This window comes from Saccopteryx leptura, chromosome 10, assembly GCF_036850995.1.
Source record: "Saccopteryx leptura isolate mSacLep1 chromosome 10, mSacLep1_pri_phased_curated, whole genome shotgun sequence".
NCBI lineage: Eukaryota > Metazoa > Chordata > Mammalia > Chiroptera > Emballonuridae > Saccopteryx > Saccopteryx leptura.
In genome coordinates, this window is record NC_089512.1 from 7,853,396 (window position 1) to 7,871,706 (window position 18,311).

Here is an 18,311-nt window from a genome sequence, read left to right on the forward strand (position 1 = left end):
CAGACAGACTCCTGCATGCACCCGACTGGGATCCACCCGGCACGCCCACTAGGGGCAACGCTCTGCCCACCAGGGGCAATGCTCTGCCCCTCCGGGGCGTCGCTCTGCCACTACCAGAGCCACTCAAGCGCCTGGGGCAGAGGCCAAGGAGCCATCCCCAGCGCCCGGGCCATCTTTGCTCCAATGGAGCCTTGGCTGTGGGAGGGTAAGAGAGAGACAGAGAAGAGGGAGGGGGTGGGGGGCGGAGAAGCAAATGGGCGCTTCTCCTATGTGCCCTGGCCGGGAATTGAACCCGGGTCCCCCGCACGCCAGCCCGACGCTCTACCGCTGAGCCAACTGGCCAGGGCCTCAAAACCTTTAAAGAGTATAAAGTTACCAATTTTTTCTTACCATTGTAATCTTTACCTGGTATAGTTAATTAATTTGCAAAGGAATTGTTTTCCTCTGGCTTCTGTTTGTGTTCCAGGAAAACTTAACCAGTGTGATGGTAGTAGATACGTAGAACTGTGTTTGTTCCAAATGCTCTTTTTTGTGTTGCTCTTTTGTGTGTGTGTGTGTGTGTGTGTGTGTGTGTCAGAGAGAGAGAGACACAGAGAAGGACAGATAGAGACAGACAGCAAGGGAGAGAAATGAGAAGCATCTGTTCTTCATTGCGGCACCTTAGTTGTTCATTGACTGCTTTCTAATATGTACCTTGATGGGGGGGCTACAGCAGAGCGAGCCACCCTTTGCTCAAGGCATCAACCTTGGGCTCAAGGCAGCGACCATGGGGTCATGTCTATGATTCCATGCCAAACCAACGACCCTGTGCTCAAGCTGGTGAGCCCCCCACTCAAGCTGGCGATCTTGGGGTTTTGAACCTGGGTCCTCTGTGTCCCAGTCCAATGTTCTATCCACTACGCTACCGCCTAGTCAGGCTGTTCCAAATGCTTTTGAATTGACTTCTGAGTAGTGGATACAGGAAGCTAGTGCTTGTTGCATACTTGTATTTCATTTAGATACCACCATTGGCTAATATATATAGTAGCATTAACAAAGTTTTGATTTGGTAGGTAATTTGCTTGTTTCAAAATTGTGGAGGCAAAAGAGAATGATACTAGTGAGTTGAACGTCACTGACATGAACCTTGGAGCTAAGAGATAGTAAGATATGAGGGAGTGAGCTATATGGATGTCTAGGTAGTGAGGAGCATATTTAAAGGGCATGAAGTGCCCACTGCCTGGCTTTTTTAGAGAATGCTCCTAAAGCCTCATGAAAGTGGCTCAGATATATTGAGTGAAGGAAGAACAGAAGAACACTGGAATTACAGGCCTTGGCAGGCCACTGGAAGTATTTTGACTATCAGTCTCAGTTAGGTTTTCAGCAGTGGAGCGATGTGGACTGAGTTTTGAAAAGGACTGCTCTGAAAAGTGGACTCTCGGGCTTTGGGCAGAAGTGGTCAGCTGAGAAGTATATAGATTCTAGACATATTTTGAAGGTAAAGCTAGTAGAAATGTTGATGGTTTGATTATAGGACATGAGTGAGAATGAGGTCAGGATTTTAATGAGAATTTTGGCTAGAACAACTGCAAAGATGGAGTTGGCATTTACTGAGACGGGAGTGATTGGCTATGAACATTGTTGGGGTAAGGAGGACATTATATATTGAATTCTGAGTGTGTTTGGTTTGAAAGCCTTATTAGACTTGTAAGAGGAGATGTGAATTCACAGCTGGGTTTATGAGTTCAGAATTCAGAGAAGGGACAGGTAACAGATTTTGAGTGGTCAGTTTATGTATATTTGATGCCATGGGGCTTCAGGAGATGACCAAGTGAATGAGATTGTTCCAAAAACTAAAATGGGAAGTGGGGGCTTTCAGTGCTGATGAAGTTGGGAGAACCTCAATAGAGAGACTAAGGAGGGGCTGGTGACTAGCGGGCCTGCCAGCCGATAGCACTGCCTTGGAGGCCAGGTGCTAGAAACGCTTTGAGGAGAGTGACCATCCTGTTCAAGTTCTGTGGACCGAGGCTTGCATTTTAGGTTTAGCAACATGAAGATGACTGTGGACTTCTACAGAAGAGTGTTCTTGTGTGTGTGTGGGGGGGGGGGGGGGGAAGCGTTGATAAATTACTAGTACTGGATCCTAATAATCTCTCTCAAATATATTTTTACATTTTGATAAGGGTCTTTTTAGTGAATGAATGTGGGATCTAATTTATGTTTCTTCTTTTCATTTCATTTGTAGCTATGATACTTGGGTCCATAGTAATGATGTTGATGCGGATATTGAAGATCCACCAATTCCAGAAAAGCCATGGAAGGTGAAAGATACTTATTTTAAAAAATTTATTCTTACGTAACTTAATAATGCTTTTCAGCTATTGTCCACACGGATGTTTAAGGAGATAATGATTTTCCTTTCTTATCATTCTGTTAAGAACTATCCAGTGGCCATGAAGGTCTCATTGTCCAGGTCTTAGATGAAGTGTCTCCAGTGATGTTTGAGGAGACCCCAAGCTTTAGAGCCTGAACAGTTAGGTTGTGGTTTGAGAGAGGAGTGTGAGGAGGGCAATTCAATGTCATTGATAGTGTCATTTAGGAAGCATGGAGACAGCCAGCCTTGGAATGGCTTTTGTTATAATACAGACTTTTTTTCCTATTGATTTGAGAGGGGGTGGAAGGGAGAAAGAAAGAGAAGCATCAGTTCGTTTTTTCACTTACTCCATTCAGCTGTGTACTCATTGATTGCTTTTTGTACATGCCCTGACTGGGGGTCAAACCTGCAATCTCTGGTGTGCTGGGATGACGCTTTATCCACTGAGCCACCTGGCCAGGGCCCAGACTTTTACTAATTATTTTTGTTATAATGGTAAGGGTTCATGCATGAACTCTTTTTTTTTTTTTTTTTTTTTTTTTTTGTATTTTTCTGAAGCTGGAAACGGGGAGGCAGTCAGACTCCCGCATGTGCCTTACCAGGATCCACCCGGCATGCCCACCAGGGGGCAATGCTCTGCCCATCCGGGGCATAGCTCTGTTGCGACCAGAGCCACTCTAGCGCCTGAGGCAGAGGCCATGGAGCCATCCCCAGAGCCCGGGCCATCTTTGCTGCAATGGAGCCTTGGCTGCGGGAGGGGAAGAGAGAGACAGAGAGGAAGGAGAGGGGGAGGGGCGGAGAAGCAGATGGGCGCTTCTCCTGTGTGCCCTGGCCCGGAATCGAACCCGGGACTTCCACACGCCAGGCCGACGCTCTACCACTGAGCCAACTGGCCAGGGCCCAGGCATGAACTCTTATTTTTCACCTTTCATTGTTGAAAGTTGTAAGAATAATACAAAAAGTACTACTTTATACTTCCAGATTTCCCTGTTGTTAATTATTTCAGGAAATTAATTCTTAAAAACAATATTAGCGCCTGACATGGGCCCCATGTTCTTAGCAGTTGTCTCAGTGATGTAGTAAGTTTTATAATAAGTTGTTTCCCTGATCCAGGGTTCGGTTCAGGATTGTGCACTGCATTTTTTTTTCAGTGCTGCATTTACTTCAGGTCTCCTTAGTCTACTTTAATCTGGAATTTCCCAGACTTCTTTTTCTTTCCATGACATTGACATTTTTGAAATGTATAAGCCTGTTTCTGTTGTTTTTTTAGAACATCTCCCAATTTGCGTGTATGTGCTATTTCCTCATTATGGTACTCAGGCTTGGTGTCTTTCCGCAGGATGTCACATCAGGGCACATATTGTCTTTTTTCCATATGGCTGGTAGTTTGATTGTTAAGGTATTATCTGCCTGGTTTTCTTATTGTAACGTTACCATTTTTATCATTGAAAGTAAAAATATTTTATAGAGAAATACTTTGAGGCCATATAAATATTCTTCATTGAATATGTATCCTGAAGTTCGCTCTTCCATTGGTAATTGTTGCCTGACCAAATTTGTTATTACTGGGGCCTTTCTAGCCGTCCACTCCATCTGTGTTTTTAGGTGGCATTTTGCAGTGGGGTGAGATTTCTCTTTCCTTTCACGTGAGTCTACTAGCACTGTGTCCTTGTAGAGCAGTGACATTGCTACCGTTCTTCATTTTGATGAATTGTCTTGAGACTTGGCCATTGGGAACCTTTAAGCTGCCTCTTGTGACCTTTTGGCATTATTTGATCTGTGTTTGCATGATTCCTACTTTCAGGGACTAAAAGATCTTCCAAACTGCCTTGGTCGTTTTTGAATCCGGCTCTGGAGTCAGCATTTCAACACAGCTCTGGTCCTTTTCATGAGCAGTGATGATTATACATGATTTTTCTTGAGCACTTAATGTGAATCAAAATTTTAGATTTTAGATCTGCTTCAACCTATTTCTAATAGTGTGAACTTTGGAAAGACTTGCCTTTGATTTTCAGATTCATATGAGGAGAGAAGGGCTAACAAAAATTAGATTGTGTGCCTTACCTGTGGTGGCACAGTGGATAAAGCATCGACCTGAAACACTGAGGTCGCTGGTTCGGAGCCCTGGGCTTACCTAGTCAAGGCACCTATGGGAGTTGATGCTTCCTGCTGCTTCCCCCTTTTCTCTTTCTGTCTACCCCCCTCTCTAAAATGAATGAATAAGCCTGACCTGTGGTAGTGCAGTGGATAAAGTGTTGACCTGGAAATGCTGAGGTTGCCGGTTCGAAACCCTGGGCTTGCCTGGTCAAGGCACATTTGGGAGTTGATGCTTCCAGCTCCTCCCCCCTTCTCTCTGTCTCTCTCTCCCTTTCTGTCTCTCTCTCCTCTCTAAAAATGAATAAATAATAAATAAATATATAAATAAAATGAATGAATAAAAATCCTAAAATTAAAAAAAAATTAGATTGTTTTTTAAAAACTTTTTATTTGGAATAATTTTTTTAAAGATTTTATTTAATGATTTTTTTTTAGAGAGAAGGCAGAGAGAGAAAGAGAGGTGGAATGGGTTGGGAAGCATCAACTTATAGTTGCTCCTCATATGTGCCTTGACCAGGCAAAATTGGGGCTTCAAACCAGAGACCTCAGCATTTCAGGGTGTCACTCTATCTACTTAAGGACACTTACAAGAATAAAAATAGCACATAGTATACCTTTTTCCAGATTTGCCTGTGGTTACCATTTTATTTCCTTTTTGATTTATCATTTATAATGTGTTTATATGTTTTTTCTAAATTACTTAAGATAAAAAATATAAATATATATCATGGGCTTTTACTAAGAAACATAAGTGTGTTTCCTAAGAATAAGTAATTTTTTTTTTTTTTTTTTTGGACAGGGACAGATAGGGACAGATTGGAAGGGAGAGAAATGAGAAATGAGAAGCATCAATTTTTCGTTTTGGCTCCTTAGTTGTTCATTGATTGCTTTCTCACATGTGCCTTGAGTGGGGGCTACAGCAGAGCAAGGACCCCTTGCTCAAGTCAGCGACCTTTGGTCTCAAGCCAGCGACCATGGGGTCATGTCTGTGATCCCACCCTCAATCCAGTGACCCTGTGCTCAAGCTAAGGAGCCCATTCTCAAGCCGGATGAGCTGATGTACCAGCTGGCAACCTCGGGGTTTTGAACCTGGGTCCTCTGTGTCCCAGTTCAACGTTCTGTCCACTGTACCACCACCTGGTTAGGCTGAGAAGGCTTCAGAGGTGTAATTGCTTCTCTCTTTGTTCTCATGAGAATATTCTAATAGTTCTGAACCAAGCATGTTAATTGCAACATACAACCCCCATGATGTGAGATGTGAGTAACAGTCCCACAGTTCCTCCCTGTATTCTTGAGAAACACTATTGGATAAAAAGAAATGTTTTACAGGCTAGGTCTGCGATTTAAATATTTATCTGAATCTATATCTGTCCAACATCCAGAGAACCTTTCATTTTATTAATTTTTACTCAGAAACATTAACAAAACCAGGAAGAGAAGTGGCCATGTAAAGGACTAGGAGGAGGCCCGACTTGGACTCTCACCCCTTCAGCCCTCCCCAGCGTGGCTGTCCCTGGACGGTGTCCGTAAAGCATCATGTACACTCGAAGGGCGCAAAGGGCTCTATGATAGGTCCCTGTAAATGTTCTTGTTCTAGAGCAGGGGCAGTCAACCTTTTTATACCTACCGCCCACTTTTGTATCTGTTAGTAGTAAAATTTTCTAACTGCCCACCGGTTCCACAGTAATGGGGATTTATAAAGTAAGGAAATAACTTTACTTCATAAAATTTATAAAGCAGAGTTACAGCAAGTTAAAGCATATAATAATAATTACTTACCAAGTACTTTATGTTGGATTTTTGCTAAGTTTGGCAGAATAAATCTTTATGAAACAACTTACTATAGTTAAATCTATCTTTTTATTTATACTTTGGTTGCTCCGCTACAGCCCACCATGAAAGCTGTAATGCCCACTATTGGGCGGTAGGGACCAGGTTGACTACCACTGGGTTAGAGTATTGTTGAATGCCTAAAGCAATGACCGTTTTTGGCCCTGTGCTGTTGAATGTTTTTATCAGTGATTTTCATGAAGATAAAGATGCCATGATTAGTGAAATAGGCCAAAGACAAAAACTGCATAGAATAAATTATATGTGGAACCTCTTTTTAGCCATCACGCCTGACCAGGCCGTGGCACAGTGGATGGAACGCGGACTGGGATGCGGAGGACCCAGGTTTGAGACCCCGAGGTCACCAGCTTGAGTGCGGGCTCATCTGGTTTGAGCAAAGCTCACCAGCTTGGACCCAAGGTCGCTGGCTCAAGCAAGGGATTACTCGGTCTGCTGAAGGCTCACAGTCAAGGCACATATGAATAAGCAATCAATGTACAACTAAGGTGTCGCAATGCCCAACGAAAAACTAATGATTGATGCTTCTCATCTCTTCGTTCCTGTCTGTCCCTCTCTAGCCCTCTCTCTGACTCTGTCTCTTTAAAAAAAAAAAAGCGATCACATTGCCTAGAAATAGTGGGAGTGTTTTTGCCATAGGCTTGGAGAAATAGGGAGGGGTTGGTGAAAGTTACCACCTCTAAAATGAAGAAGGTCTGAGACTGATGCAAAATGTGGTGGTGACTGTAGCTGATAACACTAGTGTATAATTGAAATTTGTTAAGAGTAGAACATAAATGTTCTCAAACACACAAGAAAGCTAAATTTTGTGAGGTGATGGATGTCATTGTTCATCTTATGTTTTAAATTTGTAATACAGTTGAGAATTTTAGAATAATAAATCACCTTCTTTGAAATACTTGCAACTGATTTTATTATTTATGTAGATACTCATGCTTTGGTGTGTTTTTAGGTTCATGCAAAATGGATTTTGGACACTGATGTTTTCAATGAATGGATGAATGAGGAGGATTATGAGGTGGACGAGAATAGGAAGCCCGTGAGTTTCCGACAGCGAATTTCAACAAAGAATGAAGAGGTATTTGGTTTGCCACCATTTTTCTCCACTTGGTGTCTGTTCTTCTTTAGCTTGAATGTTGTCAAGTATTCACTGATAACGTCACGTACAAACCACAGTGTATCAGCCATCGGGTACATATGAAAGTCACAAAGTGGCTGTTAACAGCCATCTCAGGAGCTGGCATCCCCAAGAAAGAGGCATGAAAATCCCAGGGTCTCTAAGTTTTTTTTTTAACGAGAGAGAGAGAGTGATACAGAAACAGACGAGATGGAAGAGAGATGAGAAGCATCATCTCATAGTTGCAGCACTTTATTTGTTCATTAATTGCTTCTCTTTTTTATTATTTCTTTTTAAGTAAGAGACAGACAGGAAGGGAGAGAGATGAGAAGCATAAACTCATAGTTGCGGCACCTTAGTTGTTCATTAATTGCTTTCTCATGTGCCTTGACCGGGGTCGCAAGCCAAACTAATGACCCCTTGTTCAAAGCAATCTTGGGCTCAAGGCAGCGACCATTAGGTCATGTCTGTCATCCCACTCTCAATCCAGTGACCCTGCACTCAAGCCGGATGAGCCCGCATTCAAGAGGTTTTGACCCTAGGACCTCTGCGTCCCAGGTTGACACTCTATTCACTACAACACCACCTGGTCAGGCTGTTTTATATTTTTCTAGAGTTACTGGACGTGTTTTTCCCACTTGGAAGTCCAGAATGTGTACAGGAGTGGTTTTTAGTTGTGGGGGATTTTGGAATGTCTGTTTTGTAGCACAGTTTGAATTATCTTGGAGATAGTGCTCACTTTTTATTGGTGACACGTTACCTGAAAAGTCAGGGGAACTCTCTTGACTGCTGGGCCCAGGATGCCTTTTATTTGGTCTGAACATGTGTGTTTGCTACTGTCTTTGTGAAAATTCACCTTTGGGCAAGGGTTTGTAGAAACGGAAACTGAGAAATCAGCAAAGCTCATTGATATTTCCATTTATTTCTTCCTAGCCAGTCAGAAGTCCAGAGAGAAGAGATAGAAAGGCATCAGCTAATGCTCGGAAGAGGAAACATTCGCCTTCCCCTCCACCTCCCGCACCCACAGAATCACGGAAGAAGAGTGGGAAGAAAGGGTAAGAACCACAGCGTGATTGAAAGAACATTTGTCTGACTGGTGGTGGCACAGCAGATAGAGCATGGACCCGCGAGCTTGCTGGCTTGAGCATGGGGTTGCCTGCTTGAGTGTGGGATCCCAAGCTGACATGATCCCAAGGTTGCTGGCTTGAGCCCAAGGTTACTGGCTTGAGCAAGGGCTCGGTGACTCGACTTGAGCCCCCTGGTCAAGGCACGTATGAGAAGCAATCAGTTACAACTAAATGAAGCAGCTACAAGTTGATGCTTCTCATCTCTCTCATCCCTCTCTCTCTCCCTTCCTTTCTCTCTCAAAAACAAGCAAACAAACAAATAAATAAAAGGGCATTCAAACAGACTCCCAAGAACTTTTTAGTTTTTTACCTTTATAATGGAAGTTTTGCTGAAAGGAGGTCTTTTTTGACAGACAGAGTCAAAGAGAGGGTCAGATAGGGACAGACAGGAAGGGAGAGAGATAAGAAGCATCAATTCTTTGTTGTGGCTCCTTTGTTTTTCATTGATTCCTTTCTCATATATGCCTTGATGGGGGGTGGAGGGGAGGCTACAGCAGAGTGAGGGACCCCTTGCTCAAGCCAGACACCTTGGGCATCAAGTCAGTGATCTTTGGGCTTGAGCCAGCGGCCATGGGGTCATGTCTGTGATCCCACACTCAAGCCAGTGACCCTGCGTTCAAACTGGTGATCCCCCGTTCTAGCCTGCACTAAAACCGATGACCTTGGGGTTTCATACCTGTGTCTTTCACATCTCAGTCTGACACTCTGTCTATTGCGCCACCGCCTGGTCAGGCAAGGAGGTCTTAACTTTACTTGATTGGATGTTTGCTTTGAAAGCTCATCTTGTTAAGGGTAGTTACCTGATGGGGGAGTCTCATGTTGTATTTATACAAAGGTGCCCTGAATACAGTATTTTTTCCCCCATCTAAGTACATATTGAGAAACATGGCTAGTATTATAATTTAAGAAATTATATTTATCCCTGTTAGTGTGTCTTTTTCTCTAATTTAAGGGTTATCTTATTCAAAATATTTTTTATAAAATTTATAAGTAGTATTAAAGAGCCAGTCACAGTCAGAAAAATGATTTTTTTAATTTGTGAAGCAACATGTCTGCTTTGTGACATAAAAATTAAAATTGTAAAACTTGGCCCTGGCTGGTTGGTTCATTGGATGGAGCATTGGCCCTGCATGCGAATGTCCCGGGTTCAATTCCTGGTCAGGGCACACAGGAGAAGCGATCATCTGCTTCTCTTCCCCTCCGTCTCCCCTTTCTCTCTCTTTCCCTCTCCCTGGCAGCCAGTGGCTCGACTGGTTTGAGCATCAGCACTGGGTGCTGAAGATAGCTTGGTTGGTATGAGTGTCAGCCTTAGGTGCTGGAGATAGCTCGGTTGATTTAAGCATTGGCTTAAGATGAGAGTTACTAGATGGGTCCTGGTCGACGTACATTTGGGAGTCTGTCTCTTCTCTCACTTAGAAAGTGTAAAACTAGATTTTTTTTTTTTGAATTCAAGTTTTATTCATTATAAAAGTCATACAACTCCTCATCACTGTCAAAACTCCCATCTATTAGCTTGTGCTCATCTGTGTCTGATGACGAATCACTGTCTTCAACAGTGAGCGTAAAGACAAGAGCAAAACGGGATGCAAGTAAAAAAAAGCTACAATCACTGCATAAGACATACCCAGTTTTAGACCCCAGATTTTTTTAAAATGTGTGTCTTATACATGAAGAAATACTGTATTTCTTTTTTTTTCCTTTTATTTTATTATTAAATTTAATGCAGTGACATTGATAAATCAGGGTACATATGTTGAGAGAAAACATCTCCAGACTATTTTGACATTTGATTATGATGTATACCCCTCACCCAAAGGCAAATTATCTTTTGTTACCTTCTATCTGGTTTTCTTTGAGCCCCTCCCCTCCCCCCACCCCCTCTCTCTCCTTCCCGCCCCATCCCCCCTCTGTTACCATCACATTCTTGTCCATGTCTGAGTCTCATTTTTATTTCCCATCTATGTATAGATTCATATAGTTCTTAGTTTTTTCTGATTTACTTATTTCACTCCGTATAATGTTATCAAGGTCCATCCATGTTGTTGAAAATGATCCAGTGTCATCATCTCTTATGGCTGAGTAGTATTCCATAGTATGTATGTACCAAAGCTTTTTAATCCACTCATTCTCTGACGGACACTTGGGCTGTTTCCAGATCTTCGCTATTGTGAAAAATGCTGCCATAAACATGGGGGTGTATTTCTCCTTTTGAAACAGTGCTATGGTGTTCTTGGGGTATATTCCTGAAAGTGGGATAGCTGGGTCAAAAGGCAGTTCAGTTTTCAAATTTTTGAGGAATCTCCATACTAAAACTAGATTTTTTTATGGGTATCATTGGGAGTAACCTTATTTCTTCTCTTTTTTATTTTTTCTTTCTCTTTTTTTATGTTAAGTGGGAGTCAGGCAGGCAGACAGATGGACTCTTGCATGTGCCCCAACTGAGATCCACCCAGCAGCTCCCTACAGGGCAATGCTCTGCCCATCTGGGGCTGCTCTCTGTTTTTATTTTATTTATTTATTTTAATTTATTCATTTTAGAAAGGAGAGAGAGAGGGAGAGGAGAGAGAGAAAAAGAGAGAGAAAGGAGGAGGAGCAGGAAGCATCAACTCCCATATGTGCCTTGACCAGGCAAGCCCAAGGTTTCAAACCGGCGACCTCAGCATTTCCAGGTCGACACTTTATCCACTGCGCCACCACAGGTCAGGCCTGCTGTCTGTTTTTAAACAACTGAGCTATTTCAGTACCTGAGGTGAGGCGCTGGAGCCGTCCTCAGCACCCAGGGCCAGCTTATTCGAACCAGTTGAGCCATGGCTGCAGTAGGGAAATAGAGAGAGAGAGAAGTGGGATGGCTGGTGAAGAAGATAGAGGCTTCTCCTGCGTGCCCTGACTGGGAATCGTACCTGGGACTTCCACACACCAGGCCCACACTCTACCTCTGAGCCAACCGGTAGGGCCACCTTATTTCTTAAATTTCCAATCTGAAACTTGATTTTCAAAAATTTTGGAGCTACCTGAGGTCCTTGCGAAAACACTGAAATCACACATGCTCCTTTTCCCACTTAGGGGCTAAGGTCTGGTGGCAGAACGCTAGTGGTTAACTGAACTGAGATGCAGCATCCAGGGGGCTCACAGTGGTGGCATTTGGCCTCTCGTCTTGAGAGTAAACCCACCTAATTGGGTTTTTCTTCATTTATTTTTTCTTCTTTTCCAAGTGAGAGGAGGGGAGATGGAGAAACAGATTTCCACATGCGCCCCAACCGGGGTCCGCCCGGCAATCCCCATCTGGGGCCATGCTCGCATCCGAGCTATTTCTAGCATCTGAGATGGAGGCTCCAGGGAGCCATCCTTAGCACCTGAGGCCAACGTGCTTGAACCATTTGTACCATGGCTGCAGGAGGGGACGAAAGGAGAGGGGAGGAGTGGAGAAACAGGTGGTTTGATTCTCTTGACCTGGAATTTAACCCAGGACATCTGCATGCCAGGCCAATGCTCTACCACTGAGCCAACTGGCCAGGGCCTTGGGTTTTTCAAAATGATACTTGTTCTTTAGTTGACTACATCTGACTTCTATTGAGCAAGCCTTTGCTCATTTTAAGTTTCCCCTTAGGAAACTGTATTTAACCAAAACACATTGAAATGTTTTCCTAATGTTTGTTTCATTCATCCTACCTGCCTCTCTTCTTTCTTTTAAAATATTTTATTTCCTCACTACCCTTAGTTTCATAGGCCTTTTAAAAATTGTCATATAATTTTTTTGTGTGTGTGACAGAGACAGTGGGACAGAGAGAAGGACCAATAGGGATAGACAGGAAAGGAGTGAGATGAGAAACATCAGTTCTTTGTTGCAGCACCTTAGTTGTTCATTGATTGCTTTCTCATATGTGCCTTGACCGGGGGGCACAGCAGACCAAGTGACTCCTTGCTCAAGCCAGTGACCTTGGGCTCAAGCTGGTGATCCTTCCTCAAACCAGATGAGCCTGCATTCAAGCTGGCGACCTCAGGGTTTTGAACCTGGGTCCTCTGCATCCCCAGTCCAGTGCTCTATCTCAGGGTTAGTCAACTGTTTTATACCTAGCGCCCACTTTTGTATCTCTGTTAGTAGTAAAATTTTCTAACCGCCCACTGGTTCCACAGTAATGGTAATTTATAAAGTAGGGAAGTGACTTTACTTTATAAAATTTATAAAGCAGAGTTACAGCAAGTTAAAGCATATAATAGTAATTACTTACCAAGTACTTTATGTCAGATTTTTGCTAAGTTTGGCAGAGTAAATCTTTATAAAACAACTTACTATAGTTAAATCTCTTTTTATTTATACTTTGGTTGCTCCACTTCTGCCCACCATGAAAGCTGGAATGCCCACTAGTGGGCGGTAGGGACCAGGCTGACTACCACTGCTCTATCCACTGCTCCACTGCCTGGTCAGGGAAATTGTCATATAATTTTTATTTGAAATTTTTAACTTTTTTTTGTATTTTTTTTTTCTGAAGCTGGAAACGGGGAGAGACAGACAGACTCCCGCATGCGCCCGACCGGGATCCACCTGGCACGCCCACCAGGCGCGATGCTCTGCCCCTCCGGGGAATCGCTCTGCCGCGCGACTAGAGCCACTCTGGCGCCTGGGGCAGAGGCCAAGGAGCCATCCCCAGCGCCCGGGCCATCTTTGCTCCAATGGAGCCTTGGCTGCGGGAAAGGAAGAGAGAGACAGAGAGGAAGGGGGGGGGGTGGAGAAGCAAATGGGCGCTTCTCCTATGTGCCCTGGCCGGGAATCAAACTTGGGTCCCCCGCACGCCAGGCCGACGCTCTACCGCTGAGCCATCCGGCCAGGGCCCGAAATTTTTAACTTTTATACCTCAGTCTAACCTGTAGCAACATGTTGTCTCACAGAAGAGAATTTAGTGTATTCTCTCAGCCCGTGGGTCTCAGCCCGTGGGTCTCAGGTTGGTCTGCCATGTGTTTCTCCATCCCCACTCCCACTTGTCAGTGTGCTTTAGACTACATTCCCCTGATACAAGTTATTTTCTTCTCTCTTTCTGCCTTTACTCATCAGCCTGAAACATTGCCTACTTCTTAGTTATTACTGTTCCCAAGGTTTAGCTTTACTGTCACCTGCATCAGAACTTTTTCTGAGCTTTATTTTCCTGATACTTTTAGTCATTTCTCTATATTGGTATGCATCACATTGTATGAAATAGGTAATGATTTTTGTCCTGTATCCCTTATAAGTCCTCAAGGTAAGTAGTCATTCTATTCTTGTTTGAACTTGAACATGCATTCTGGTATGTATCAGTTCTAAAACTATGAATTAGTGAAAGAGCAATGGCAATTAAAAATTTTTTAAATGTTTTATATATTGGTTTTAGAGAAAGGAAGGGAGAGGGAAAGTGAGCCAGAGATGAATTTGTTGTCCACTTATTTATGTATTCATTGGTTGATTCTTTTATGTGCCCTGCCCAGACATTGAACTCACAACCTTGGCGTATGGGGGCGATGCTCTAACTGGGCTACCTGGCCAGAGCCTACAATGGCAAGTTTTATAGAAAGAATTAGTACCATTCTAAGTTATTCTGCTTTACACTTTCTGGTACTGAAATGCTATAAAGAGCCAGGAAAATATAGTTTTTCATATCTTTGATAAATTTTCTAATGTAAGTGATTGTGATCAGAGAAAATACGTGCCACATTTTTTTAGCACTTTTATTACACTATTTAAGCTTCTTAGAATATGGTTTGCAATTTATATAATAGGATTTCTGTGTCCATTTTAATGCTTAATGGACACAGAACTTAATAAAAAAACTTTTATTTTTCTTCTGATTATATATAATTTGGGGGGTGTATTTAATTGTTTGATTTCATTTGTCTTAAAGTGATTCTGAGCATAAATTTTAACAACAATGAAGGTAATGTCTCTGAAGTTGCTTGCTATAAATAGCTATAATAATCTTATTTTTCAGCTTTGTGCAGTGGCAGTATCGTAGCCAATGAAGTTTATCCGAGGCGTGATTATTGCTAATTAAAATAAATTTAAAAAATAATAATAATCTTACTTTTCATGTATTTTTGTATGTTTTAGCCAAGCCAGTCTTTATGGGAAGCGCAGAAGTCAGAAAGAGGAAGATGAGCAAGAAGATCTTACCAAGGACATGGAAGACCCAACACCTGTACCCAATATAGAGGAAGTAGTACTTCCGAAAAATGGTTTGTGTTCTTCTTTCTAGACTGTGGGAGCGTTCGACATGATTTAATTACTCTCCACATTGCCATGGGGTTTTTGATACCTTGCTCTGTATCTCCAGTTCTCAACTTTCAAGTATGAATAGATTCCCCCTTTTAATGTAAACATTTATGAAGTTTCTCTTTTCCCATTTTATGGCATACTTGCTCTTTCTTTATTGGGAATATATACTGTGACCAAAAAGTTTTCTAACTTTTGTAATGCTTTAAAACTAATGTTTTTAAAATAATCTATACATGGACACACTGGCTCTATTAAAACTGAAGGGAGCAAAATGTAATTAAAAATTCTTACATGAAAATGTCACAGGCCCACTGTCATATGAGCGCTGAGGACAGTGTGAATAACGTTTAAGTGAGATTTTAAAATTCTGGCCCTCGCTGTTTGGTTCAGTGGTAGAGTGTTGGCCTGACGTGTGGATGTCCCAGGTTTGATTCCCAGTCAGGGCACACAGGAGAAGCAACCATCTGCTTTTCCACCCCTTCTCTCTCTCTCTCTCTCTCTCTCTCTCTCTCTCCCCCCTCTCCCTCTTTCCCTCTTTCCCTCTCTCTCTTTCTCTCTCTCTCTTTCCCTCTCTCCCTCTCTCTCTTTCTCTCTCTCTCTCTCTCTTCCCCTCCTGCAACCATGACTTAGTTGGAGCTAGTTGGTCCCGGATGCTGAGATTGGCTCCATAACCTCTACCTCAGGTGCCTTAAGAAGAGCTCAGTTGCTGAGCAACAGAGTAATGCCCCAGATGGGCAGAGCATTGCCCTGTAGTGGGCTTGCCGGGTGGATCTCGGTCAGGGCACATGCGGGAGTCTGCCTCCCCTCCTGTCACTGAATAAAAAAAAAAAATTGTTTTTAATCCTCAGAATTTGTTTCAAACTCACAGAGATGTATTAAAGGTATCAGTTCTGCCTGACGTTTGGTGGCTCGGTGGATAATGCTTTGACCTGGAATGCTGAGGTCGCCAGTTTGTAACCCTGGGTTTGCCCAGTCAAGGCACATACAGGAAGCAACTACGAGCTAATGCTTCCAACTCCTCCCTCTGCCCCCACTTTCTATCCTCTCTCTAAAATCAATCAACCAATCAAAATAAATAAAGGTATCAGTTCTCCCTCAGTTTATCTAAACAAATGGCACAAAAATGGGAATCAAGAAATGCACACAAAACTAATAATATACTTTTATGAAAGGGATCAAAAGTGTTTTTTTTATGTTTTGCTCTATATTGTTTACTTTCATGATGAGAAAATTGTGGTGTTTTGGTAATTAGTTACAAATGTAGTGTTACCTCAAGGGGTTTGCTCTTCAGCGGGGATTGTGGTCTTTACATGAAGGTGAGGACTGAGGGATGGGCAGTTGTAGTGAGATTCATGTATTTTTAAATCCTATTCTGCTTTCTTCTTAAAACTAAGTAGAGCTTCCCCCTAAATCAATTTTTTTTTTCTTCTAGTAAACCCAAAGAAAGATAGTGAAAATACACCTGTTAAAGGAGGAACTGTAGCCGATTTAGGTAAAAAACAAAATATATATACATTTTTGTGTTGTTTTCTGTCGTAATATATCAGCTTCTCTGACACTTTTGTCTTTACTGAGAGATATCCTTTCAGTTTCTCTACTTTCCAGCAGGTATTAACACTAGCTACCTTTAGTGCCGTTGTGGTTTGGTTTCCTGCCACTCGAGGAAATCTGATTTCCTGCGGTCGCTCTCTTCATTCTTGGTGACCTACTCATGGTGTAACCTTTTCCTGCAGGTTAGCAAAGGCAATGATATTATACCTAAATCAGGAGTTCTGAGTTTTAAAGAAATTGTTATAATTAAGCACTTTCTAATCTCTGAAATATTTGTTTTACAATATATGCAGATTCAATTTGCATCTTTAGAACAAAAATTTGACTGTTAATACTTTGTAAGCCAACTTAAGATTTTCTAAACAGTGTAAAATGAGAGTCACATTATCCTTTTGTATTTTAAAGTTACAGAGTACATTTTACAAGTAAGATAAATTTTTGGATGCACTAGGAGGGTAGAAGAAAGGCATGTGTAGTCACTTGTTCATGTTTTAAAATATTAGGGTAGTTTTAAACATCTTTATTCTTGAGAGTTATGTATAGAATAATAATTTTGATTAATTTCTCCTCATAAAATCAAAGGAAAAGCTGGTATTTTCAGCATAAACTAAGTGTTTGACTTAATGGAGTTTTAGAGCTTAAAGGGATTTTCCAGCTCTTTTAATGTAGAAAAGGAGACTTCAGAAATTGTCTTGACAGTTTATATAAAACAGGGTTAAGTCAACAAAATGGAGTCATTCCCTCCATATCCACTGGAGATACGTTCTAAGACCCCTACCCTACCCCCCGGTGGACGTGTGAAACTGGATAGTACTAAACCCTGTATGTAGTGCTCATCTGTTTATGTCCTGCAAAGAAGGATGGCAGACTTTTTCAGAAAAGAACAGATAGTAAGTATTTTAGGTGTTGTGGGCAGAAGTGCCTGTCACAGCTAATCAACTTTGTCATTGCAATGCAAATGTAATCATGGATAGAATTGAACAAATGATCGTGGCTTATTCCAATAAAACTTTTATTTATGGGCACTGAAACTTGATTTTTCAGTTCATTTTTATGTGTCATGATATAGTCTTATGTTGACCTTCTTTTCAACCATCTAGAAATGTAAGACCGTGTGTCACTTTCAGGTGTGATGGGTATCCCTGAGGCCATCCACACATTTGGAGAGTCTCTAGGAGTATTCACGGGATTCAGTATATAGCTGTGTGCACAGCTAACGTATATCAGCTGCGTAGGAAGCGTAACCGGTCAGCTCACAAGAAGACAGGGCACAGAGTGGCTGAAGTTACTTTCATTCTTTCCTTTCATGTGAGGGGCACCCAGAATGTACTTTCCCTGTGGCAACAGCAGCACATACGCAGTGTTTCTGCCCAGGGCAGCCCCAGAGAGGGTCTGTGACCTGTGGTTGGGGGAGGGTCCTGTTTATGCAGGGTAGCCTCCACCTAGCCCATACCAGGATTCCAGGCTGTGGAGCTGCATTGAGAGTTCCTCGTAAGCAGTGTTGTTTGCACAGCCTAGACAGTGAACCATCCTTAACTGTAGCTGTTGGCCAGTAATTAGTCATATTCCCAGGTTCCTACAAAAACAGGCAGCAGCCAGATTGGCTTGTAGGCTATAGATTCCTGACCCTGCTCTAAACAGCTTATTTAGTGCTTTTCAAACAGCAGATTATCTTGGAAATATTTGTTAAGTGAGTTATAAAAAATTATTTTCTCATATTCTTTTTGAACTTCGCAGTGCCTTAGTTACTGCTAACGGTCATAGTAAGTATTAAAAGATAACGTCTATTAGCAGAACTTAATGTAATGATTTGTGCCAGAATCTCTTACCTTTGTCACACTGGCAACTTGCACTGTTTGCGGTGGAAATCAACTGCCTAGTGTAAATTACATGTGGGTTTGCTCCTGTTCCTCTAAGGCCAGCATTTAGGTCCTGGAGTCCCCTAGCCTCAGAGGGTATTAACATTCTTACCAGGAC

General features: G+C 42.3%; 1 protein-coding gene and 1 pseudogene across 1 annotated transcript in view; both read left to right on the forward strand.

Annotated features, from left to right (window-relative positions):
* SMARCC1 (SWI/SNF related, matrix associated, actin dependent regulator of chromatin subfamily c member 1) overlaps nt 1–18,311 on the forward strand; it is a 140,388-nt gene that overhangs the window by 38,733 nt on the left and 83,344 nt on the right. Inside the window, exons 8-12 of the mRNA XM_066351654.1 lie at nt 2,225–2,300; nt 7,251–7,376; nt 8,349–8,470; nt 14,619–14,743; nt 16,216–16,275. Of these exons, the coding sequence (XP_066207751.1) occupies nt 2,225–2,300; nt 7,251–7,376; nt 8,349–8,470; nt 14,619–14,743; nt 16,216–16,275 (509 nt within the window). The remainder of the gene's footprint in view (nt 1–2,224; nt 2,301–7,250; nt 7,377–8,348; nt 8,471–14,618; nt 14,744–16,215; nt 16,276–18,311) is intronic.
* LOC136382641 (U4 spliceosomal RNA) lies at nt 14,498–14,624 on the forward strand (annotated as a pseudogene).